At 38.8% G+C, this 27,098-nt stretch overlaps 1 protein-coding gene across 1 annotated transcript; it reads left to right on the forward strand.

The window, feature by feature from the left end:
- Window positions 1–26,763, forward strand: LOC136708857 (protein shisa-7). Its single transcript, XM_066683720.1, has 6 exons — window positions 1–470; window positions 12,547–14,664; window positions 17,159–17,328; window positions 18,686–18,751; window positions 19,161–19,349; window positions 21,348–26,763. The coding sequence occupies exons 2-6, from the start codon at window positions 13,907–13,909 to the stop codon at window positions 22,256–22,258; spliced, it is 2,094 nt and encodes a 697-aa protein (XP_066539817.1). The 5' UTR covers window positions 1–470; window positions 12,547–13,906; the 3' UTR covers window positions 22,259–26,763.
- The last annotated feature ends 335 nt before the right edge of the window (window positions 26,764–27,098 follow it).

Here is a 27,098-nt window from a genome sequence, read left to right on the forward strand (position 1 = left end):
TCGGGAAGAAATCGAAGACAGAGAGAAAGAAAGAGAAATAGACAGAGTAAGAGAAGGAATGAGCGAAGGATTTGCGAGCGGAAAGTGCAAGGGGATAAAGGAAATATTGTTAGAAATAAAGAGACGCAGTAGAGAGCGTAGCGGACCTCTGTGAAAACACCTCATTCCGTCGGTGTTTGATGAGAAAGAGAGAGGGAGACAGACAGAGAGAGAGAGAAGGAGGGGGAGCTCTCTTTTCTTCAGATAGAAACAGTCTTCAGTCGAGAAAGGACTAATATTTTATACAGCACTTGTTGGAAACACTGTTACGTGTAAATAGTATAGGGGAACGTTCACGATATTTTGGCCACAAGGAACTTAAGCGGGAAAGCACCTGGAAATACCTTCACAAACGCCTTCGATAAAATAAGTTTGCGTAGGTGTAAATATGAGGCACAATATGGTGAAGATGGAGACTGAGAAGAAAACAGGTAAAAAAAAAAAACCAAAACTCATCTACATTTCTCCTCTAATGCGCTTAAGTTCGCCAGCTCCTTACTGGAACTCTCCGTTCCACCTTAAATTGTGCAGCAGTTTCATTCAGTTGCTGCGGCATTTAAATTGGAACGGAGAGTACCAATTTGGAGCTGGCAATTAAGAAGTTAAGTCCTATAACATTGTTTTCGAGCATTGTTGTTAGTGTAAAAATGTCTGAAATATCACGAATGTGCGTGTGAAAAAGAGTCGTGAACTGCAGCACCCTAACACTCAGGTAAGTCTCACAACTTAAGGCTGCACGAATGCAACTGGCTTTCATTTTATTTATTTTTTTATTCCTCCTCACAATTACTATAGCAACTGTCTGCTGTCTGAGAAGATGGAAGCAAAAATAATGTTTCATGATAGCTGGCTGCAGAGATTTGGATAATGAACATCATCATATATAAGAGATTTTCTTTTAATAATAATATATATGTAAATTGATGAAAAAAGATGTTTCCTAAAACTACTTACAACAGTACAGATCATATATTATGTTATGTGTGTTTGCAGAAAGAGATGAACAGAAAAATATGAAACCAATATGACGTTTAATAATAATAATAAAAAAAATGTGGGTAGCTTTTGCATAAATATTATTCATACGTAACATTACATAGTCATTATATATTAAATTATTTTTCAATTATTATATACAGAAATTATTTTATGTAACCCCCCCCCCCCCCATACACACACACACACACACACTTTCTCATGATGTATATGATGTATTCCCATTTTAAGCGGAAGCAAAGCTGTAACATTTTTCATGGCATAGTAGGAAGCAGTTGATCATATATAAATACATTTTGAGCACATTTTCAGGCTGTAATCTACATGAAACTGGATTGTTGTAGTCAACGTTTTTTTTCTTCCTTGAAGCAGACGTTGCTGTAGAGAAGCAGATTCCAGTAAAGCTTCACTTGGTCCAGACATAGAAAACACACACGCACACTCACGCCAACGCAGACGGCCATTCAGCCCTGCTGCCCCCTTCGGAGCTCTGAGACCACCACACAGACTCCTGACCACTTCCCTTTCACACTCGAACACATGAGCAGAACACACACCACTGCAAACCCACACCACTGCAGTGACCACAGATGTGGAGATGGATAGATGAAAACATGTTGATATCACCTGCAGTCCTGTTTTTGTTGAGATAAGAGTCTGCAAGTGAATGCACATGTGTGCCATCGTTCTGTGAAGTACATGTATGGTTGGCTGGATAGAGGGATGCATTTATGGACTAATCAGTACATGGGTGGACGAAGGGAGAGATATATGAAGGGGCAGATGGACAGATTGGATCAATGGATGGCTGGGGGGCTGGATAGACAGATAGATGTATTGATATATGGCTGGATTGAAAGATAGATGGCTGAATGGATAAAATGTAGACTGTGGATATCTATCTATAATAATTTAAATGACATGTTTGTACAGCTCAATAATTTGCAGTTTAACATATCAGTGACTCAACAGATTTAACGTATTCTCTTTCTTTTTCTTTATTTCTTTTTTTCTGTACACTCTTCTCATGTCTTACACTCCATTGTGATGTCACTCCATATCCTATTGTCACTCTATTTCACTTTTTCATTTCACACTTCCATTTCTTTCCATTTTTGATTTCACCTCTTTTCACCCTCTGTCCCCTTTCTCTCTGTCTATTCCTCTATCTCTGTCTCCCATCTATATTCCTTCTCTCTGTGTCCCATCTTTTCTTTCACTCTTCTGACTGTGTACATTTCTCTTTCTTATTTTTCTCCGTGTGCTTTCTCTATCCTTCTCACCTTTTTACTCCCTCTTTGTTTCACATCTTTCATCATTGTTTCAATTCCTTTTCCATAATTCTGTCTCTCTCTCGGTCTCTCTCTCTTTCTCTCACACACACACACACGTCTTTCCTCTCTCACTTGTTTGTTACACTGCCGTCTCTCTCTGCATCTCACTTTTTTCCTTCCACTCTCTCTGTCTCTCTCTCTCTTCCTCTCTCTCTTAGTCTCCCAGACTAATGCTGTCCTACATAATTTGCACCACTGCCCTCTACTCCCACCATCATGTACAGCTACAAACACATCCGATGTCAATCAAGCTTCACTTAAAGCCTTGCAAACTGTACAAGTCTTACAAACCATTCGTCTCATCTGCTCCTTTAATCTGCTCACATGGATGGCTTTTCCAACAGAACATCTCTCCCCCCACTCCAAAAAAACAGAGAAAAAACCAGCAGTTCCTCGTAAAACATTTCATAATAGCCAGCTTGAGGAGTGACGGAACATTTCACCCATTTGCAATGTGATGTTGCCAAGAAAGCCATGTGCAATTTCCCTGTGAAACCCAATGACACTGCTCAAGTGTCAGGGTAGATGTCATCTAGGAGGGAGTTGGGGGGAGAGAAAACACAGGAGAAATATTGCGTTATTGTCTTATATTAGCAATACTGCAGACATGCAAGTGCACAAAGGCCCTAATACCATTACATCTATACAAAGACAAGGGGACAAAAGAGCTTTTTTCTTGGAGGTGTGAGGAGAAAAATGAGAAGAAAAGCAGCCTCAGAGGGGTCTATTCGTCCTCCCTGTCATTCTCTTTTCTCCCTCTCTCTCCACAAGTATGAACTGCTGCAGTGCTATTCTGAGAGAGAGCTAGCTGCCTCAACCCACGCACTGAATATCATAAAGAGAGAGAGAGGGAGAGAAAGTGAGCGAGAAAAAGTGAGGGTGGGGAGAGAGGAAAAAGGAAGAAAATGTCCAAAAACAAGACACGTTGTTCAACAGCGCTTGTGGAACGAAAAGGTAAACGCATAATATTCCACGGCATTTCAGAATAAATCGCAAAACGAGATGGCGAGGGGCTGGTGGCTTGATGAAGCCAGCACGAAGTGCGTTCTGGAAACTCTTCCATTTTTGTCAATGCGCCACATCTCCATCAACACATCTCCCTCTCCAGTCGCCCACAGTCACTTGCCAATTGAGTTGCTGAGCTCTTAGGAATCTAATCCAGTTTACATACGTGTGCTGACGGTATTATAGACACATTTTCAATTAGACTACAACCCCAATACCAAAAATGTTGGGACACCGTAATATGAACATAAATGTAAATTAAAACAGAATGCAATGATTTGCAAATATTTGCAAAACCAGTGGAAAAACACCCTAAAATCCCACTCCAAATCGGTGTAAAAATTCCTTCAATCTTCAGGATACTTTGTCAGAACTGTTTTTCTCGCCTTTAAACTGGAAATATCACTCTTAAGATTATCGTGGCATAAGAAGCAAGAAACTGTGTTTACAGATTTAGCACAGTGGCACAACATGTATTGTCATTGTCAAACAGCTGCAGGGTCTTGAGTTGTGGGTTCAAGCTCTGCCTCAGGGCACTGCCTGTGAGGAGTTTGGTGTGTTCTCCCTGGGTCTTCGCCAGTTTCCTTCAAGTGTTCCAATATACGCCTACAGTCCAAAAATAAAACAAAACATGCTGGTAGAGTGGCTATTCACATAGGTCCAAAAGTGTGTAAATGTATATGCGAGTTCATATTCACAGTATTTGAAATGATAGTATTTCACAGTATTTGAAACGACACATTTTTAAACAACTAGGCACTGTTTGAATCAATTGTGTGATCATTTGTTAACAGTGCAAACATTCATTCATTCATTCATTATCTGTAACTGCTTATCCAGTTTAGGGTCACGGTGGGTCCAGAGCCTACCTGGAATCATTGGGGCATGGCGGGAATTCACCCTGGAGGGGGCGCCAGTCCTTCACAGGGCAACACAGACACTCACACATTCACACCTACGGACACTTACCAACCTGTGTTTTTGGACTGTGGGAGGAAACAGGAGCACCCAGAGGAAACCCACGCAGACACAGGGAGAACACACCACACTCCTCACAGACAGTCACCCGGAGGAAACCCACGCAGACACAGAAAGAACACACCACACTCCTCACAGACAATCACCCGGAGCGGGAATCAAACCCACAACTTCCAGGCACCTGGAGCTTTGTGACTGTGACACTACCTGCTGTGCCACCGTGCCGCGCACAGTGCAAACATGGCTGTTATAAATGATTATTTCTTGTTGCCTATATTATTACAGGTATTAAAGGTATATTAAATGTACTGTTGAAGGTACCACAACACAAATAGCAAAATGTACCCCCACAGTGACAATTTTTTAGACACTGTATAATATGAACCCACTGTAATCAGTGGATTAACCATAACACTATTCTACATCTGTATACTCATGTGTCCTGGTTAAAACAGACACCAGCTCTGTGACCTGGCACAACCTTGGTCAGTGATGTCAACAACCATAATCTTTTACACACTGTGAATACTTCATTTTTATTATTATTATTATTATTATTATTTTTTTTTTTTAAACATACTTTTTTGAAAATAAAATTGTGACAACATCAGATCAGTTAGATTTTTTTAATTGAATAATGTGCTTGAGAATGAGATGCGATTTTTGGCTACGTCTGATGTGTCCACACACAACACGAACCAACTGTCCCCTGAAGCTCCCCTGCTGAAAGCGCGCTGCACCAAAACTCCCGCTCCTCTAAAAAAACGCGCACCACACATTCCCAGAGAGTGTCATTTCATGCATGCGCATGCGAATGCATGTTCAAATGCGACGTGATTATCTTTTCCGAGCTGCGGTATATGAAACTGTTGCCCATTGGAGGCAATCAAAACTAGTGAAGAGTTGTATTTCACTCTCACTTCTAAGGCTCGAAAACAAAGAGCACAGCTTTGAAAGTGACAAGAAAGCACAACACAGATAGACCACGGGATGCACCGCATAGAGACAGACTAGAGAGAAATGCACTGTGGGCTCGACTTGGAGAGGAGAGAATAAAAGTTCCCTAGCTTGCTGTTCCTGCAATTAGTGATCTGGCTAAACTGTGGAATGTCCCCACAGTCTCTTATCTCTTCATTCCTCTCATTAAAAATGTAAATGCTGACATATATACTTTGACACGAGGGGGAGTCGGGGTCCTTGTGTGATTTGCGGGGCACTATGCAACTGTTTCCTCTGCCAAAACTGCATTTACTTTGAAAAAACATTAACATTTTATAGTTTGTGAGGATTGTTTCTAATATTCTTTGCAATGCGGGGTAAATAGTATCTGTTTTTTTTAAAGATTAACCGTTTATTAGCCTCAAATTTCAGGTTTTAATTTGCTTCAGCTTTTCCAATCTGAACAGTGGCTCAGAAAACCACGAAAGGGGCAAAGAGTCACACCTCTAATATGTTTACATTTGAGTGTTTTGTTTGTGTAGGTATGTGCTTGTCCATGCAGGTCGTGTGTTTGGGGGTGGTGACTAATGATAGAAGTCATAAGTAGGCCTAATAGCATCACGGCTGCTATTAGACTAAAAGGAATCATTTTGGGGGAAAAAACACAGTTTTATTGAATAGTTTCCCTTGGAAAAATAAAAAGTCTGTAAAAATGTGTGTTTATATAGAGGAGGAAGGGTGTCAGAAAGGATAGCTGCAGAGGAAATGAAAAACAAGTCTTAATTTATTTTTTTATGAACAAGACTGGTTGCCAGAGTTTAATTAAATGGTGACATAATTCAATTTCTTCGAAGTAATTAATACAGCGGCGACAAAGCTAAAGGACTTTTGTGTGTCTCTGTGTGTGTGTGTGTGTGAGAGAGACAGAGAGAGAGAGAGAGAGAGATTCCGTTCCTGTCCTGTGCTTTGATTAATTTCTGCCTTGTCTTAGTCTTGTGCTGTGTTCTGTCTCTGCCATGTGTTCATTGTGTTTGTTTATATCTGCCAGATCCTCTGTTTCTCTAGCCATGTGCTCATGTCGCCTCTTAAATCTCTTGCCACGCCTCCTCTTGCATCATGTGACCAGTTCTCAGACGTCCCTCGTACCTTGTAGTTTGTAAGTTCTTGTTTGTTCGTCTTTTGTCAGTCATTAATTCTACGGTTAGTTCCTTGGTATTTGTCTGTCTCTGTTTCTGCTTTTGTCTCAGTCTCTGTGTTCATCCCTAGGTCTTCTTTTGTTACAGTCCCGTGTTTGTCTTTTGGTTCACCTTTGTCTTAGTTCGAGTGTCTTGTTCTTGATTCGACTTTGTCGGCGTTCTTTTCCTGTTTGCTGTCACCAGTGTTAATTTCTTTCTTTGTATCTAAATCTCTGCCCTGCATTTCTTTCTTGATTTCTCATTATCTCCTGCCTGTTTCTTGGATTATCAGCACATTTAGTTGTTTTTATCTTCATTATTTGTTTTACAGCTGTCTGTTTTACATCAGTTTTATTGTTCATGTTTAGTTCCTTACTTTGTTTTGTTGAATAAATCTGCAGCTTCATGCCTCCTTGTTTCCTTGCACCAAACTATTCTGTGTGTATTCTTAATTTATGCCCAAACATCCGATGAATTTTGTATTTCAGTGTTTTATTTCTGTATGTTAGTGTGTTGGTGCTGTATATTTGGGTATAAACTGTAGTTTTTTTGGGGTAGGGTGGAGATACAGGTGGTGTAGGGTCATGGAGTTATAATTTAGATTAGATTAGATTCTGCATGTCCGCATGGGAGTCCATTTGCATGGACCGGTTTCCTTCCACAGTCCAGAAACATGGTAAGTGAATTGGCTGTGAGAAAGTGCCAATAGGGGTGCATGAGTGTGGTCCGTATTTGTGTGTGTGCGACCGTGGCCAGGCACACGGTCCAGGGTGTGTTGTTCCCAACGATAAGGCTCAGGACCCACCAGATCACTGAATATGACGAAGCAGTTACAGAAGATGGACTAATGTTAGTGTGTATGCTGCTTTATGTTAATGTGTATAGTGTGGTATATTTGTGTGTATGCATCGTTTTGTAGTGCTCATTTAGTCAAAGAATGAAGAAAAAGAGTATTAGGAGTTTAGATTAAAATGAGGGAACTGTGATTTAAAGGGGACCGTTTATTACTGTTTTATATATACATATACAGAATGAAGGTATAGTGTAAATGAAAGTTTCTACGTGGATGAAATGAGAAGAACATCATATCATATCGGTCCACGTAGACAGCTTATCGGAACAGCACATATTAAAGTTTCTGCATGGACTGAAAAAGAGGGATTTGGTGTACTAGAACAGTTCTACATGGACCAAATGAAGGAACAGTATATTATAGCAGTACTTTGCAGCAAAGGGCTGGGTAATGGCGGCTCGTTTAATGTGTTACTATGTGGCGGTGTGAGTCAGAGGCATTGAGAGGTTTGAATAGTGGCAATGATCTGAACAAACAGTGATCAATTCCTTTCATACAGAGCATGATGAGAGAGAGAGAGCGGGTGCATTATATGTGTCAGTGTGTTTATGCGGTGTGCATGCATGTGAAGTAGAAGGAGGAGGGGGAAGAAAAAAGAGAGAACAGGCACATTATTATACCTTGTATATCCAAACATTATTATAATTAGTAAGTTCAGTTACTTTAAGGAGCAACCTTTGTGGACACCAGTGTTCTGTTGTGTGCACAGTTTGTATCATATCAAAGGCATGAAATGGAATGGGACGTTGGGAAGCTGCGGCAAACAAGCACATGCAAAGAGTCAATCAGAGGAGGCCTGCACATTACATCGTTTTAGCATCGTTATTGCAACGTGCAAACGCACATTACTCATTGATGAATGTGCATTGTCATGTGGAGCATTTCCGTCAACGTCTGTGGAAGGTTCATGAAAATTTGTGTTTAATGTCAATAGACCAAGAAGAAATGGAGATATCATCATTTTAAAATGATTTTAAAAATTATATTTCATTGTACATAAGATGACAGTGTTGATGGAACTGGTGATGCATTTATTTTCAAATCTCTGTCATTTATTGACAGTCAGAAATGAAAGACAGTATGTGAAGACAAAAGGCAAGAAAGGTGGGGGGGTGATGCTGAGAGAAAAACCAAGATTTACTTAATTCAATCTTTGATACACTATTTGTACTACCGATAACCCATTACTGGGCTGTGGACCAGTGGAACCCTCTTGAGGAGTTCACTCTTCTCTGGAGTTCTGGAGCGCTATCCAAAAGCATTGGGATGAGTCAGAGTGGTGTTTGTGATCCAGTCTAATGATCCAGCATCAGGACCTGACCTCACTATGCTGTTGTGCTTGGCTGCCATCCAATCCTCACAGGAATGTCCCAACATTTACTGTCGAGCCTTACATGCATTTAATTGTAAGATTTCCTTTTTTGTACGATCATTCCAGATAGACTCAACCCATCATGTCCCTGTGGATGAAACATTTGATCATCAGAAGACTGAATGAATGAATGAGTTGAAATAGAAAATGTGTAAGGAGCAGGAATGAAGGGTGAAAGTGAAAGGAGAAGGTGGGAGAGAAAAAAAGACTACAGAGAAAGAAGAGAAGAAAGTGACAGGGAGGAAGAAAAAGAAACAGAGGGAATAGGTAAAAGAAGTGGAGAAAGAAGGATACAGAAATTGATAGAGAAAAAAGACAAGGTGCTAGAGACTGAGCGAAAGTAACTAATCTGCATCTGCAAAATTCTTTGCATTTGTGAGACTTGTGAAAATCAGCAAGATAGAAAATGAGAGAGGAAGATAGAGAAGAAATGAAGAGAGAGAGAAGTGTGTGAGAGAGAGAATGAGTAAGAGAGACAGATAAATGCAGGGTAGGGATTTAAATGAGAACGGAGAGGAGCGGGAACAAACAGAGCCAGAGGTATGGTAGAGAAGCTGTGTGTGGCGATGGTGTGTATGCGTGTGTGTGTGTGTGTATGTGTGTGTGTGGGAGTTGAGTGAGTGGGTGGCGGAGAATGGAGAGCTTTCTGTGACACCACTTACCAACACACAGCACACAGCATGGTATATATGCATGAAAGTGTACACAGTGTATATACAGCACGAACGCCAATAACATATACACCATGTACGCTAACATATGGCAAGCTATACACTAACATACAGCACCATGCACACTAACATATAACATCATATAAACTAACATACAACTTTACTTACTAACACACTGGACCATGCACTCTAACATAAAGCACCATATAATCTATCATGCAACACTACAAACTAACCTACAGGACTGTATACAATAACATGCTGCACTATGTATACTACCAGGGGTTCAAAAACATTCCCTGCAGGTGCCCCCATTTTGTAGATGAGAATATTTTTTAATATTATTTAATATTTTTTGACATACACACACCACACATGCTCACACACGCATGCATATTTTGCTTCCAGACTCCACTGGAATGTATTTTAAACATTATATTTCATAAAAACTGAAACGTCTTATTGAACAAGACAAAATAAAGTGACAAATCATTTTTAGAGTGGAAATATACACACTACATAAGTATACACACTAACATACAGCACTATACACAGTAACAAACACAGAAACATACAGCACTACTCACAGTATCAAACAGCACTATAAACACTAATATACAGTACTATACATAGTAATATACAGCACTATACACACCAACATACGGTACTATACACAGTAATATACAGCATTATACAGATTAACATTCACAGAAACATACAGCACTGTTCCCAATATCATACAACACTATTCGCAGTAACACACTACTATAAACACTAATATACAGTACTATACATAGTAACATACAGCACTATACACACAAACATACAGTACTATACACAGTAATATACAGCACTATACACACAAACATACAGTACTATACACAGTAATATACAGTATTATACACAGAAACATACAGCACTGTTCACAGTATCATACAACACTATACACAGTAACACAGTCTATAAACACTAACATACAGTACTATGCATAGTAACATACAGCACTATACACAGTAACATTCAGCACTATGTAGACTAATATATAGTACTATAAACACTAATATACAGTACTATACATAGTAACATACAGCACTATACACACAAACATACAGTACTATACACAGTAATATACAACATTATAAAGAGTAGCATACACAGAAACATGCAGCACTGTTCCCAATATCATACAACACTATTCACAGTAACACAGTACTATAAACACTAATATACAGTACTATACACAGTAATATACAGCATTATTACACAGTAACATACAGCACTATAAACACTAATATACAGTACTATACACAGTAATATACAATATTATACACACAAATATACAATTTTATATACAATATACATACATCATATTATACACTAATATACAGCACAGTGTACATCAGTCAGCCAAAACATGCCCAGATCCACTATATCGACGCACTTTGTAGTTCTACAATAACAGAATGCTTCATATATTTCTCACAATACTTTTTCAGCCCAATTTTACCCTGTTCTTCAGTGGTCAGGACCAACAATGTTTTTGCAATACAGTGCCAGTTCCAGAACACAGTGTTTAAAACATCCAGCGGCACTGATGTGTCAGATCCACTCATTCCATCTCAATAAATATTAATACAACACCACCATGTCAGCGTCATTGCTGTGCTGAAACTGATCCACCAACCAAGTAAAGCCTTTTCTGTGGTGGTCCTGTGGCATTCCTGACCAGTGAAGAAAAGGTTGAACAAGGTTTAACGAAGTATGCAGAGTAACAGATCTAGTACAGTCTTTTATTCTAGAATTAGTGTAGTCATGTGTAAAAGTTTGGGCACCCTTGGTTGCATGTTTTGTCAAAACACACTCTATAATATTACATTGCCTGTATTTTAATGCAGAAAGTTTAGATTTTTACCTTCACCATGCCGTAATATAGTCTCCTGTATAATCAAACCCACACCAGTTATTCGTACTAGACTATGACATTCTCTGAAATGCTTTTGTTATGCAAGTATGAATGCTGTTTTTGTGATCCTGAATGTAGTGAAAGACTAATGTGTCTGGTGCTTTTCTTGCTTTAGCTGTTAATTAGCTTTTAATAAACCCAACTTTCTCAATAGCATTGTTCAGTAAATGCTATCAGGCTCTGTGAGTGTGCAGTGAAAATGTAAGGATATTCTTAAAGGTACCATGCACTGCTTTTTTTATTACAGTTTGTACAGTAATTGTATAAACCAATGCTATCTAGCTTTTGAACATTTACTGTGTAGTACAATACTACACTCTACATACATAGTTATTTTGCAAGCTAAATATTAGAAGCTTTACATTTTGGGTCTTGTGTAATCTTTTGTGACTATTGCCAAATCTAGGTAAGAGTTTCCTCACAGTTGCACATCCTTTCAGATCCATAGTGCCGTGTCCATTATTATGGTGGATTGTTTTTCAGTTATGAAATGAGGGAGCTTGATTTTTTTTCCTCTCTTTCAGAGGTGAAAGCCTTATGTGCTGTTTATTTTATGAAGACATTTTTGATGCTGTGTATCAGTTCTTGCATGTCTGTTATGGGTCTAATTTCCCTGTATAGTTTAATCTTTGTCTCAGCTCCAATTTTGGAAACGCCAATGTTACATTTTCCTTGGCTTACATTTAAAGTAGTAAGTGTGATATTTTACATGATTTATATGAAATATCTCTTGACAAATTCATTCATTCATTATCTGTAACCCTTATCCAGTTCAGGGTCGCGGTGGGTCCAGAGCCTACCTGGAATCATTGGGCGCAAGACGGGAATACACCCTGGAGGGGGCACCAGTCCTTCACAGGGCAAGAACTCGGGGAGAACACACTACACTCCTCACAGACAGTCACCCGGAGCGGGAATCAAACCCACAACCTCCAGGCCCCTGGAGCTGTGTGACTGCGACACTACCTGCTGCACCACCGTGCCGCCCCTCTTGACAAATTTATATCTGAAAATAATAATAAATTGTTTCAGCATGATACAGTTGCAACATTCATTATGGAATTATCCCTTAAGTTTTTAAGAAATACACACACACACACACGTATGGGACATGTAAGATATGATTATGTACTCATATATATGGCTGCATATCTTGATATTGTATAAAAACCAACAAAACTAATATATTCATTATTGATTTTTTTTTTATGTGTGTTTCAGAAATTCTCTGAACACAGAGGCACTGATAAGGACCAAATCCCCAAAACCAAGCAGACTGAAGGAAGACCGGGATTTGAGTGTTACTTTTACTGTTTACACATTTTGAACAGTTCCTGAACATTTGCTGCAGATTCACACTATTCTGAAGAATATTTTTTTTTTCCTTTTCTGTTTTATTTTTGCACCTACATCTTTTTTAACTGGTGGAAAGAGTGAGCTTTCTTCACTTTTTCTTCACTTTCAATGGATCTAACTTAGTATTAGTCCATCTTATGACATAAGCAAAGACGTATATGACTATATAAAGGGAATAGAGAGCTTTGAATAACTGCTCTTTCGCAGACTTGTTAAGAGTACCATTGAATAGGCCTTTGTAAAAATGAATGCTGATTTCTCGAGTTTACAACTGTTAGATGTGTGAGAGTGGCCGCTAAAGGGCTGTGCGGTCAAAATGATTCCCCATCACACTGACCTTAACCATTCCAAAGATTTCATCACCATACGTAGTCCTCTAAAGACGTAAATAGATTAGCACAATAAGAAAAGTTTGTGTTATGGTGTTACTCTAATGCCATTCATATAGTTGACTATTTAACTCTTTTTAAGTAGAGGATAATTGTATTCAGGGAGTATTACGGGTCAGGGAAAAGTCTTAAGTGCCACTGTTGAATATAACGAGTGCCCATATTGTCTAGTATTGAAGTAGTATTGAAGAAAGAAACAAAACAACAACAAAAAAAGCCAGAAATATTAGTTTACATTTTATGGTGTTTACAGTTGACCTTTGCTCTTAAGTGAAATTATTCATCTTAATAAGTGCCGAAACAGAGATTTACTTACTTACTGTCAAAAAAACTATGTGTTTAGTGAAAATCATTGTAAAAGCCTTCCTAAACCAACTCTCAAAGAAACCGTTGATAATACAGAAAGCCATTCAGATTTGAGCTTTTTCCACAAAGCTTTGAGGAAAGCGAACGTTTTTTTTTTGTTTGTTTGTTTTTAAAATAACTCTTTGTGTCTTTGCCAGTGTTTCCAGTTGGCCTTTTGTTTTTTCTTCTTCTTCTTCTTCTTAATATTATTATTCTCAAAGCATCAGGGCATTCTGATAATCCTTGTCTCCACCGTGTTATCCTGAAACATTTGCACAGGAGGGCCATTTTTTCCAACACGCGTGTAAGCTCAATCGCCGTTTATTTATGGACTGTTCTGATATGGACATAAATATCGTAGGTTGGAGGAGGCCTGTGTCATACATGCAGTGTTAAGGAGGCTGTTTTTTCCAAGGAGGACTCTGGATTCTGCATTGTGCAGTGAAGGATTAAGTCAGCGACAGAAAATAGCCGTGTTTAGTCACATAAAGATGATGCCCACCTTGGGAGCTCGAGTGTGTGTCATCTACTTCTTCCTGGTGATCGCCACTCCGCTGATCACATCACCCGCCAGCGTGCCAGATGTCTCAAGAGGCAGGAATGCGCCCAGGAGGCCCACAAGTGCCCCCACAGTGAGCCCCAGGCCCAGCAGCTGGGGGTTACTTCTACAGGGCAGAGGAGGGGGGAAGAATCTAAGAGGAAAAGGTTCAAAAGGTTCATTAGGTTCAATGGGACATATGAAACCAGCTGTAGTTACTGCTGAAACACCTCCAAGGCCTCAGGCTCAGGTGATGCTCTCCAAGAATGAAACTGCCAATGCCCTGAAACCCCCACTGGGCGCAGCCCAAGTAGCCCCGCCCCCTCGCCGCTTGGTGGAGGTGGATGTTTGCAGGGGTTACTACGACGTCATGGGTCAATATGACCTCACCTTCAACTGCTCCAATGGTGATTTTATCTACTGCTGTGGCACGTGTCACTATCGATTCTGCTGCCAGGATCGCTCACGAAGACTGGACCAGAATTTCTGCCACAACTACCACTCTCCAGTCTGGGCCAACACGGCTCCACCTGGCACCAAGCCCCCCCACCACATCCCAGACCCTGACCTCAGCCGCATTGAGCAGAGCAACAACACCATCTATGTCATTGGGGGTGTCATCTCCTTCACCGTGGCTGTGGCCGTGGCAATCAAGGTTGCCTTCCACAAGGCCTCGCGCCAGCCTCGCAACAGAGAGCTCAACATGCCTAGGTAAGCGTGCGCAGACAGAAGGTACTCTGAGTTTAAATAGAGGTTGACTGAATAGTTGGTCAGACTTCCCTCTTTAAACTGGTGCAAATTTTATTTTTAGTGTGTTTTGATGAAGTACAAATGAGTATTTTAAACTTTAAACAAATGTTTATTAATCATGTGTCCATTATATTCTCTCTACCCTGGTCTTAAAGCACAATTTAATTTAAGTCTTTACGTTTATTTTAACCTAAATATCTGCATAAAACAGTAATTTAGATTTTCATGTTATAGCACATGTTTTTTACTCTCCACAATCTCCAGTGAAATCCACCAGTCTTCAGATGACCTGTGTTAATTGTAGTAAATCTGATCAAATAAATTGAAGTTATTTTGCCATATAATTTTCAAAAGTATCATAAGTCTAGGACATCCAGCGTTGTATTCTTAAAGGCTAAGCACCACTTAATGGACTTCCATGAATATTTCACATTATTTTAGTTACTGACATATATAAGAATGAATTAAAATGAAAATAGCAGCTTAATTTGCTTTAAAACTGACAGTTTTATTAAATTGATGGAAAACCCGAGCTCGCTACGGAAATTCTTGAACGCAACCGTGACGTCACTGGTGGACAACAGCTGAACAACGCCGCGGTAAAACACCGTTATGACTGACTGTTATGACAGTATCTAGCTAAATAACCAACATTATTCATGACAATAGCCTAGCAATAAGCTAAACTCAAATGTAGAGGTACCGTTATTCTTGTAAATGTGATCGAAGTCGAACTCGAATTCATCCGACACTAGAAACCTCCGTAATGCAGCTACGTAGCCGAGTATAATCTGAGACACCGAGTTTAGCAAGTCAAGCTAACGTTAACTAACACCAACTAAAACAGGCGAAGTGAGTGTCCTTACCCTGTTTACCTCCATGTTACAGAGGCTCTTGAACACCTTTCGTTGGTGTCCTTACATGCCCATATTGTTGGAAAAGCACCAGTGAAATGAGCTACAGATAACGGAGTGAGCGGATGGTCCTTTCCAAAGTGTCCGTTTAAAGTTGGACAAATTTAGTCCATTTTCTGGATATTTTGGGATCTTTGGGCCATTTGTTCACAGATGTCCCACTGTACATTGAATGATTGCAGCCACAAACAACACACCTTTACGTCATTTTGCATTAAATTAAGTGCAACTTCTAGAGTTGTTTTCCACCATCTACGTCACAGGCAAGACGCCTATTAGAGTTTCGGGGGGACCAACGGTGTTTTAAACCTTATTCCTTGAATTAGTAAGAAATAACATGTTTTCTGACTATCAATAAACACAAATTAGGAACTCAAATTCCACTGTATTTATTTGTTTGACACTTTCATAGAGCGGCTGCTTAGCCTTTAACTATGTCATGGAATTTTGAAGGCCTTAGATGTGAAAAATCTCTAGGAAATATCTCTAGAACAAAGCATTTAACGCCATGCCGACCTTAATGACTCTGATTATATCCTAATGATTTAACCAGGCAGAAATTTTGGAAAATTGGTGGATTTACCTTTTTAATCTGCTGATTGACTCTATTAGGTTTCTCCAGGAGAAGGACTCAAATAACACTGTGTTAGACAAAAACCTGTTAGACAGATTTTCCAACCACAAATGTCTGTTTCATAAGCTGCTGTTTCTAACTTGGTTAAGCTTTACAGAACATGGATAAAAATCCTATTCAAATTAGCACACGGTTGGTTGTTAATTTTACATCACATTTACATTGTGTAAGTAAGATTTCAGCAGCTGTAGCACACATCTAGGAATGGAGACTTTGTTTGGCTTGATTTCTCTTTCTCGGTCAATGTGAACAAGTAGCTTGTCAAATTCTGCTTTTTTTGTGCCATAAGAATAGTATATGTTGCATTTAAAATGTGGAAACAAAAAAGGAACTTCCCAATGCTAAAGCAGCTAATGGTGCTAATGTTTATTACCTGTGGTAGACTGAAATCTACACACTTATGACTTTAATCAAAAGATACATGTATATGTATGTATAAAAATGTGTGTGAACAAAAAATGTCTTTTGAATGATTTCATATGATGAATCGTGCTTATTGTGACTATGAATTTAACAAAATAAAGCCGTTTTTTGGGATGTTCAAAGAGACATTGGCCTTTTAAATTGTAGGCTGATTATCTGTTATGAAGTCAGTACACTTGGCATATTTTTAACTGTTATATTTTTCACTGACTACTACTCATTCTTCAGTATCTACCTTAAATTATCCCTGGTACTGGAACAAAAAGACCATTTGTTAGAAATGTAACCAACATGCCACTGGTTAGATATTGACACCAAATACAGTGGACACCTACCGTCAGTGCTTCCTTTAAGGAATAGAGTGATAATGTACAATGTGAAGATTCCTGTAAACTCAGCTTCTCCCTCACTTTCTCTCGCTCTTTTTCTCTTGGGTGTGGATGTGTGTGTTTATGTGTTTGTGCGTCTTTCTGTGTGCGAACAGGGCTCTGGTGGACATGCTGCGTCACCAGTCCAGTCCGGTGCAGCAGGGGGAGCGAAACAACAGTGTTGCTCTGGGAACCGGAGGAGGGGGAGGAGGAGGAGGAGGAGAGGGAACCCTCGGGCGGCCACCCAAAAACCTTTATCCCACTCTCCAAAGCAAAGATAACCGCTGTGAGTGTGAAGAAAACACGCGTACTGGAACAATCCTCCAGTTTCCCTAATCATTTTTCTTCACTTTTTAAAATTTGCATTACACTAACACCTTGTTGTCTGGATGTTCCAGAGATTCTGTATTAACCTATTACAAACATGGTCACTGCCAGGTGGGACACCTGCTCTATGTAGCATAAACTGATTCCTCCAGTGTAATTTGATTCTTCATTAAATTAGGATATATATGTGTGACTGTGGGTCTTCTTTAAAGTCAGTGCAACCGATATATCATAAAACTATCAATATGAAAATCAATATTCTAAAAATCAACACCAAAATTTCAGCCTACCATTTTAATAAATGGAGGAAGCAGACATTTTGTAAAAAAAACCCAAAGTGATAATATAAGGCAACATTGAAAAGGAACAGAGTGGTGAAAGATGCTCATTTCATAAACCGTCACAGCTGCAGTATTTAACCCGAGGAGATGAGTGTAGCACAGTGGTCCGCATGTTCTCTCGATCTGTCCCTCTCTCTCTCTCTCCCTCTCTCACACACACTCACACAGAGGCATTTTAGTGCCCCCAAGTCCCAGCATATGCTCACTATGCCTGCAGTTAAAATGTTTTTTTTGTATTTTTGGACTACATTTATTTTATGAAAAATTGTTCATTTTGCCTGTTTAATGAAAGCAAATTGTGGAACCCATTGGTTGATGCCTCTGAGGCTTGGAATCGTAGAGATCACAAATGGTCTTGCATTGTTGGAGGGTAGGGAGACCCTAATCACAGTGTTGGTTAGCAAGGACATCTGTCAGCTGATGTGACATATCTGGGCTGTTTGTGTTCTCCACTGTAATGAACTATGTATGAGTACGTCTACAAATTTCCAGGAGAACAGTTCAGATGTTCAAAATGATGTTACATTATATTAACAAATGACAGGCTAGTCAAGGACATTCCAGCATAAATGAAAATTGTAACATTATATTTCAAACATTTGAACTAATGTGGCATTAAACTGCTAAAATTCAAAATGTAACCACCTCCAGATTATTTGTAAACATACTTTCATAGATCCAAAATGGTGCTCAAATTATTTTTAAGAGTGTTGTGTTTTTGATTTTAAAGACAAGAAAAGGACCCTCAGATGATGCATCTTGAAGGTGGATGGAACTTTACAACTTTAAATTACAAATGCATTAGGGTGGATATTTGAGAATGGGATGGCTCATATAGAAGGAAACCAGAGAGCTAACACTACTGCATCACTGCCTAGTAGCTGTCTCTGTCACAGAGTAATTCCCAATGGTTGTATAATATTTTCACTGATGGATGAAAATGCGTATAAAATTGTGTGTTTTTCCATTTCACAGTGGGAAACCTGCAGCATAACTTCATACATACATCAGGCTCCAGCCCCAAACACACTGCCACCATTGGTAAGCCCAATTCAGGACTCCTTTTCAAAGACGAATAATATGCTCCATGCTTCATCCAGCATAATCATTTCAAAATATATGGGCATTATTTAAATTTTTAAATATATTTTTAAATAAATGTTTGTATTTTTTATGTTAAATAGACTTCCGCCAGATCAGTTTCTTTTACATTTTTTAAATACTAAATTACCTTTTTATGGATAAATATTTATATCAACTGGCAATTTTGTTTACTTAATGAAGCAGAAATACCCAAAGTGAATTTATAATTTAATGCATTGAAGTGCATAATTCAAGTATTGGAGGAAAATGTGACTTATTCATTTTTTGCTTCACAAACCTATATAGATAAGTATTTATGTGTTTCTTGCTGTATTCAAAATGTTTATGTTTTTATTATTGTCTGCAGAACATGCACCACGTATGAACAACATGCAGATGACCACAGGAGGGACATTGAAACCAAATAAACACACAAATGCCATGAAGCCTCAGCCTTCATTCCACCACTCCCTCCACAACCTGGCACAGCTGCCTCCTTCCTATGAGGCTGCCATGAAGCCTGAGATCAACAGATACTCCTCCCTCAAACGCCTGGGTAAGTCTGCACTAAAATAACCATCAGAAATAGACTTTATGTTCATATATATATATAGTCTTATATAATAGTTCAAAATACTGAAATACTCCCATACAATAAGAAAATCCAGTTATTTTAATGTGAATATATTGAAATGATATGAAATTGCAGTTAATCATCATTGCGCAACGTACAGCATACAACAAAATGTGTCTTCCGCATTTAAAACCATCTGTGGCAGTGAACACCCACACACACACACACACAGTGCACTAGGGGCTGTGAACACACACCCAGAGCGGCGGGCAGCCATCCCGGGGAACTCATGGCTGACTTGTGTAATCATAGAAAAGCATGAAACAAAATTTGATTCTGAAGATGCTATGGAGAAGCTTCTCATTACCCAAATCCCCATTCTCATTGCCAGCTGAGGGCTCGAAGGGTTGTATTGAGCTGTGGAGCTGTTTTCTCTGCAGTGATGGGGTTCATTCCAATACCACTAGAATGAGATGAAACGACACAGAACTTATAATCCAACACAAGTTCTGGGCCTCAGTAATGCTCTACTGTTCAAATGCTTTCAAATCCCCATAGCAATGTAAACCTAGTTTAAAGTTTTTCTAGAAGATTAGAGGCTGCTACTTTAGCAATGGGGGAACTCCCTATTAATACCCATGCATACGCATGTAAGGGTGTTATTGCGATCCTGCTAGTGTGGATTTCATTACATTCAATGATGCATGTAAAAGTCATGTAAGTGCTAAAAGTTCCCACTGGTGGAAAATATTTACACTACTGATCACAGATTTATTGTGATTACAAGGCATTAAAAAGGTGAATAATTGTCATTATCATATTTTAATATGTTACTCGGTTTCAATTAACTGTACAACATAAATGTAGTAGTTTCAAAATAGCTTTCCTTAAAATATCTGTACACATGGGGTTTGGTTTAAGGCAGTGTCAGTGTTACACAAGAATGTTAGCCAACTAAATGTTTGTTAAGGTCATTCTAATGAGGACAGATTGCAGTAAGGCAACCTCATTCTAGCTCAGACGCCTCTAGCCTTCAGGCTTCTGAATGAGAGCACAAATGTGTGTGTGTGTGGTGGGGGGGTAGTTGGAAAACAATTAAGAAAGGCAGATACTAATAAAATATTACCATTTACAGATATTGATTTTCATTTAAAGTATCTATGTCTCAGCTGAGGCTAACAGGTGGTCTTTTATAATGCACAGCATAATTAAAGTAACACCTACATAATTAAACTGGTTTCCAAGGTACAATTTGTAGTAATATACCTTCACTGCTTAAGAAATCTTGAATTTTACAAAATGTATGCATCATGCCATGTTTAAGGTAAACAAAATGTGGTTTGAATTGAAATGCTACATTTTACAGAAAGCCAGAATTCACAGAATTAATTACATAAATATAATACGTACTAAATATTTTTTAGAAAATTTGGGACATTTTCTAAAAGTCATCACAAATTAAATTTTTTTGAAACTTTATTTAATGGACAAATTTTTAACTGTAAATTTAATTTTATTGTTAAATATTTACAATTTTGTATAGACCGCCTTGATTGCGTTTTGTAAACATAAACAAATTTAGATGCATGCAACACAATACAAAAAAGTTGTGACAGGGTAAAATAATAAGCTTTCAGAACATTCATTCAGTTTTCCGAAGCATTATACTAGATACAGGTGAATATAAAAGATTTTAAAAGAGCATTCACCAAAGGATCAGTTTAGAAAAAAATTACAAAAAATACCATTTGTATACATTATTTTATTGTTATATTTTGTCTCTACGCCTATAGATTTGTTAGCATTGTTCTATTAGCATTAATTCAAAAAGGAGACTTTTTATTTGCTTCTCTTGTAAGGTAAACATTTACTTTTTTTTTTTGTCTTTTCTAACCATTTCTAATGGGATTGTTTTACATTTGTCTGATTGACATTTCTTAACATTTGCCAGAATGACATGTTTCTCTCATTGATTCACAGAAAAAGGAGGTCTGGAGGAATATTCCGGTTATTGCACCACCAAACGGAGACCGAATAACGCACCTCCGTCCTTCCACTCATCCCAGCACCACCTGCCCTGGGGTGGCGACTATACCCTTGGGGGGCGGGGCACACTCCCAACTCATGCCACTCGACCAAGGATACCACACCCCCAGTCAGCTCCCAGCCACACCCCAAACCCTTACCCCCTGGAGCCACCAGAGTCAAGGCACAACCAGAACTACGATACTTTGTCCAAACCTCCACGGAGGGTCAAGTCCACAGACCAGCTGCTGGCCCTTGGTGATGGCAACACTGCAACGCTGTCTCGTATGAGCAAGAACCAGCAGCACCAGTACTACAAAGCCATGAATGCTAAGAATGCCAACAACCAGAACACCCTGCGCAAGTCCAAGGACAGGCTACTGATGTCACCCAATCATCTGGAGGAGGAAGTGGGAGTCGGCGGAGTTGAGTACGGGAGTGGGGCCATGGGCGACTATACCGGACCAGGTGGAATGGTTCCCACTTTGCCCCGTGTTAGTCACCAGAAGGCGCAGTCACAGCAAAATGTCTGCGCCACCCCCTCACTTGACCGCCACCACATGATCAAGATGAACTCACACCCAACATCAGGTCGCGAGCAGGAGCGGAATGCGGCGGCCATGTCTGGGCACCTGGGAGGGGGCGGAGTTGGAGGTGTAGGGTGGAGCGAAGTGCAGGGAACCGGCGTTGTCATGGGAACGGGAACACTGGGCGGACACAGTGCCAGGAGGCTAGCCTTTGCCGCCAAGCGCCAGAACACCATTGAGCAGCTGCACTTTATCCCCGGAGGGGGCGGTCCTAGTGGAGGGGGTGTGGCCGGGAACCAGGGTGTCAGGACAGGCAGCAAGAACGAAGTGACTGTGTGAGAAAGAGGGGAGAGAGAGAGAGTGAGAGAGAGAGAGAGAGAGAGAGAGAGAGAGAGAGAATGAGAATAAAGTGGGAAGATGGCGGAGGAAAGATTGGGCTGCAGAGAGGGAGTGAAGTAATGAGAAGGGTGAAAAAAACGAAGTGGGCGGATGGCAGAGGCAGAGAGAGGGAAGAAGAGGAGAGAAGGATTGGAGCATGCAGAGAAAGAAAATGGAGAGGATGAAGGAAAGAAGTGCAGAGAGAAAACGCAGTAAGGATACACTGAGGGGAAAAAAACGCAGGGAAAAACAAAGAAGCTGTACATAAATACAAGACAGAGAGAGAGAAGACAATGGAGGAAAGCTTAAAAAAGATGCTTTTCTTTTTTCTCTTTGTACAATTCCAGCCATAATTACAGTATAAAGATTCTGTATATGTTTGAAGTTTGATGATTGCCACCCCATTAAAGCATTCATGAACACAAATGAGTACTATATACATACGTACATAAAGCAAGAGCGGTCTTCTTGGAAGATGCAGGATTTCATGCCACTGTGTCTTGTTTTTACTGGATATTTGCAATCATGACATTTAAATGCCATTTTAGAGCCATATGTTTGGGTAATGTCCAATGGAACATTCATCCAGAAAAAAACAAAACAAAAAAACAAAGGAATAAAACCAGTGGACACATGTGCAATGTATTTTTGTTTGAAGATCAAACTTTGGAAGTGTGCTGCCAGTGAAGTTAGTACCAGGATGCTGAAAAAGGTCAAAGGAGTCCAAAATGCTGGACATTCAGAGCTTTTTAATGTACCACAATTTACTGCCACAATGTGTGATGTCACAAAAATGTTTCAATTCTTCACAAGCCTGAAAACAAAAACATAAAGGACTATCGCCCCAAGTCTGCAGTATGAGATTAAATGGATGTTGGATTGTATTCCCGTTCTGAAAGATCCCAGGATATTCCCTTTGTCATACGCCATAAACAATTTACATCTTCTGCCAGAACTGGTAGTGGACTTCTGCTTTTGAATCTAGTTCTGTTGGGATATTGATTAAGCTCATATATAAAAACATATAACTTCAACTTATCTATGGAGTAGGATCATTATAAATACATTACCCCCCAGATATCTCAAGGAAGGGACTGGCAACTTATCTTGCCAATAAAAGCCATTCTGAATGGATGGAAAAACCCAGCCCGGAGGGAAAACAAAAACAAGATTTGTCTGACAATCAACTTTTATCTGAGAGGAACTCCATATAGATTAATGGCGCTTTTTGGATTGGAATCTGATCTGACATTTCTCTTCGACATCTGAGTACAGGGATTGGAAAAGGGTGATTTTTTTTCATAGAAGGACACTTCTGAAAGGCTGTGAATATGTTTCATAATGCTTATAAACACTTCATATTCTATATGTATTATGGAGGGGTTCTTAAAGGGGAATTCCACTCATTTGCATAATTCAATGGTTGGGATGTAGCCGTTCAGAGTGTTTTGATCTGAAATCATCATTGTTATTATTATAGAATTGTCTTTATTGTGGTGGTGATTGGAGCACAGTTAAACAACACATATATAGTCACTTGATATATCCCCAGCCACCAGTGAAGCACCTGAGTCTTTACAATGACCTGCTAAAATCATTTTAGGCCAAACTCTTATCTCAGAATTATAGTTAAAAAAAAGTATCAGGCATCAGGCAAAGAATATACATATTTTTATATTAATTATAAATCTTTTTTATTGAATTATTTATATTAATTAACAAGTATTTTAATAAGAAATATAGTGTAATATTATAAAATTCAATTAAGTTAAAACATAATACTAAGTTTGGTGTGTTCTCCCCGTGTCCGTGTGGGTTTCCTCCGAGGTCCAAAAACGCACGTTGGTAGGTGGATTGGCGACTTAAAAAGTGTAGATGTGAGTGTGTGTGTTGCCCTGTGAAGGACTGGCGCCCCCTCCAGGGTGCATTCCCGCCTTGCGCCCAATGATTCCAGGTAGGCTCTGGACCACTGCGACCCTGAACTGAACTGGATAAGGGTTACAGACAATGAATGAATGAATGAAAATATACTACTAGTTTCTTTTTTGAATCTGCTTTTGTGCTTTAGCCCTCTACTCACCACAAACATTTGAGCACCAATTTTACTGTTTGAGAGGCATTAAGCTTGTTGAACATCTTGTTCCTTTCACCACCAATGTAATTAAACCTGAGAAACTTTCCCATATCAACCTCATGTGAATAGCTTGCAGAAAGTTTGAAACAAATGTTTGGAGTTCTCCTTTAATTGTGTGAATGCCTCAAACTGTTAAGACAGGGCTCACATGAAGAGACGAGTTTTAATAGAGGGAGGGGCTTGTTGAGGGTTGTTTGTGTTCATTAAAGGCAGCAGTGTAAATGCTGACCACATAACATAGCTCAGGTGTGCACAGGCACTTAGGTGAGCTTACAAAAAATAAAAATAACTTGCTGGGTTTTCTCCCCCAAAAAGCCATGACAGTTTCAGTGCCATGAAAGTAACGACTGAACAGGGCGTGAGGAAAAAAGTCAGCTCAAACAGTTGTACTTTCATATTTGCTGTCATTCGGAAATGGACAGAGCATCACAACCAATATCACAATCAATAACGCTTATCAATATTAAGGGCTATACTACATGTGTGTCAGTGGTACTTTGCCTACCCACAGTTTTTGAGTTATTATTTAAATGGCAATGACAACATTGATGATGGTGAAACATTGATGTACATAGACAGAGTTGAACCTTGTGGTAAAAGTGAGGTAATGATTTTATCGACCGAGCCTATAGGATAAGCTACACCTTAAATCTGATTACTTTCCAATCACAGCTTTTACTGCGAGAACTGGCGAACATTTCCGTAGATAGTTATTTCCAATGTAATTGTGTCCCAGTATGAGTAGTTTCGCTACGAAACATGGTGGTGGTAGCTCCATTCATTTACTCTCAAAGAAAAATGGATCTTGATGAATTTTATGAAACAAACCTTAGCGACAATCTTCCTACAGACTCTTCTACATAAGTGTTTGTTATTGTCATTACTATGACAGTTACTATTATGGTTATTGGTGATATTTATTCTTGCTGTTATGATTACTGATTATCTTCTCATTATGATGGTGATATTTTTTCCTTCTGTGGTTTTAGTGTTAACTTGTTTTTAGATATCTTTCTCATTACAAATTACTTTTAAAATTTTACAGAGTACAAAAAAACACTAAGCACAAAAACAGACACTCGTTGTTTGCTAAACATCACTAATTCAGTGCATCCTAATAAACGAGTGCATTCTGACATTCCTTTGTGTGATGTCATAGTGTAACCATCATGAAGAAGCTTGCCAGTGTCACTGTTGCATTTGACATCACAACTGGGTTTTTATGATGTCACAGTGTGTATGTAAATGAACAATAGGTTTTGATTTTAATGACAATTTTAAGCTGTTTGAATGTTAATTTCAGGGAATATTAGAATAGCTAAATTAATTTTTAGCATTTTTATTTGTACGTAGCAATGTCTGTTCTGTTTTGTACCCACAAGCCATAACTGTAAGTTTTTATGAAACATTTTGACTAAAACTTTAAAGAATAAGATACCATCAGTTGTGCTAATGTAGGCCTGTCTTGAGTTCCATAACACAGTGTTCAATGATCATGACAGCTGTAAAGGCTACACTCTTAAATAAAATAATAAAAAAAGCTCCAAGTGGAACCATATAGTTTTTCAGTTTCAGAGTCTCATAAAGAGCCATAAAGTATAATGGTTCTATCTTGGACCTTATCGTTAAATCCCAAAATAAAATGTGATTTATCAGTTCATCACAAACGCCTTATTCAGGAGTGGAATGGAAAAATGACTATTTAGAGGCAAACATTTTTTTCATGCTATAAAACAGTTACATCCTCGCAAAAATTGCACCCTTTTTGTGAGTGTAGTAAGGATAAAGGTGAATCTGATTAATCACTTTGAATGTACTTTCAAATTTGTACAATATTGTACAAGAAAATAACCAGAGTCAAATTTTTTTCAAATCCCATACTTTTGGTTTACTAAGTGCTTTTGTTTCATATATCCCACTTGGGTAACAAATATAAGGCAAATTGTGATAATTTCAACTTTGTAAAATAAAATAAATTCAACTGATGAAAATGCTGCCTTTGCACTTACTGTTTTACAAACTATATTTCATAGGGCCCATGTTTTATGCACAGCAATTATTTCTTTTTCCATCACTTATCCCTTGGAAATTAAACAGGCTGTTTTTGGTACTGTACCTTTAGGAATAGCTAATATATGTAAATGAGCTCTGGCCTGATTGTCAGCTAAAATTCTGAACTTGTGTATCATTTTGTAGTCATGGTTTATGCCATTCTGATTTTTATGGAAAAAAACTGAAGAGGGTGTAAATAAAAATTTTCTGAAACATTTCCTGATACAAAATAAGAATATTCCTATAGCTAATAGCACTGCACATTAAACTGACATCAGAAAACTGGATGCCACAGTTAATGTAGTTAAGTAGTTGTGGTAGCAGTAAGTATGTAGTAGTTGACTATAGCTTAATTTCACTACATTAAATTGTTAGAATTTAGCATGCTAAATATGTATTTGTATTGTTTCAAATAAAAACCTCAGCATTTTAGGCAGTGACATCTTTACTGTCGGAATCTTCAATATGGGACATAAGAAATATTTTGAGGATAATGTTTTAATATGTCAAGAAATAAAGTCGTGCAGTATATTTTAAGAATAAATGTGCAGTCACAAGACTAGCATGATATTTCCAAGACAAAGTAATTGGGTACTCTCAGGTAAGCCTACTACT

Source organism: Hoplias malabaricus, chromosome 10 (assembly GCF_029633855.1).
Source record: "Hoplias malabaricus isolate fHopMal1 chromosome 10, fHopMal1.hap1, whole genome shotgun sequence".
NCBI lineage: Eukaryota > Metazoa > Chordata > Actinopteri > Characiformes > Erythrinidae > Hoplias > Hoplias malabaricus.

Coding starts and splice junctions, on each gene's coding strand:
- LOC136708857 (XM_066683720.1), top strand. CDS start 13,907: ATGATGCCCACCTTGGGAGCTCGAGTGTGTGTCATCTACTTCTTCCTG. Junction 18,752..19,160: donor CAAACACACTGCCACCATTG/GTAAGCCCAATT, acceptor TATTGTCTGCAG/AACATGCACCACGTATGAAC. Junction 19,350..21,347: donor CTCCTCCCTCAAACGCCTGG/GTAAGTCTGCAC, acceptor ATTGATTCACAG/AAAAAGGAGGTCTGGAGGAA.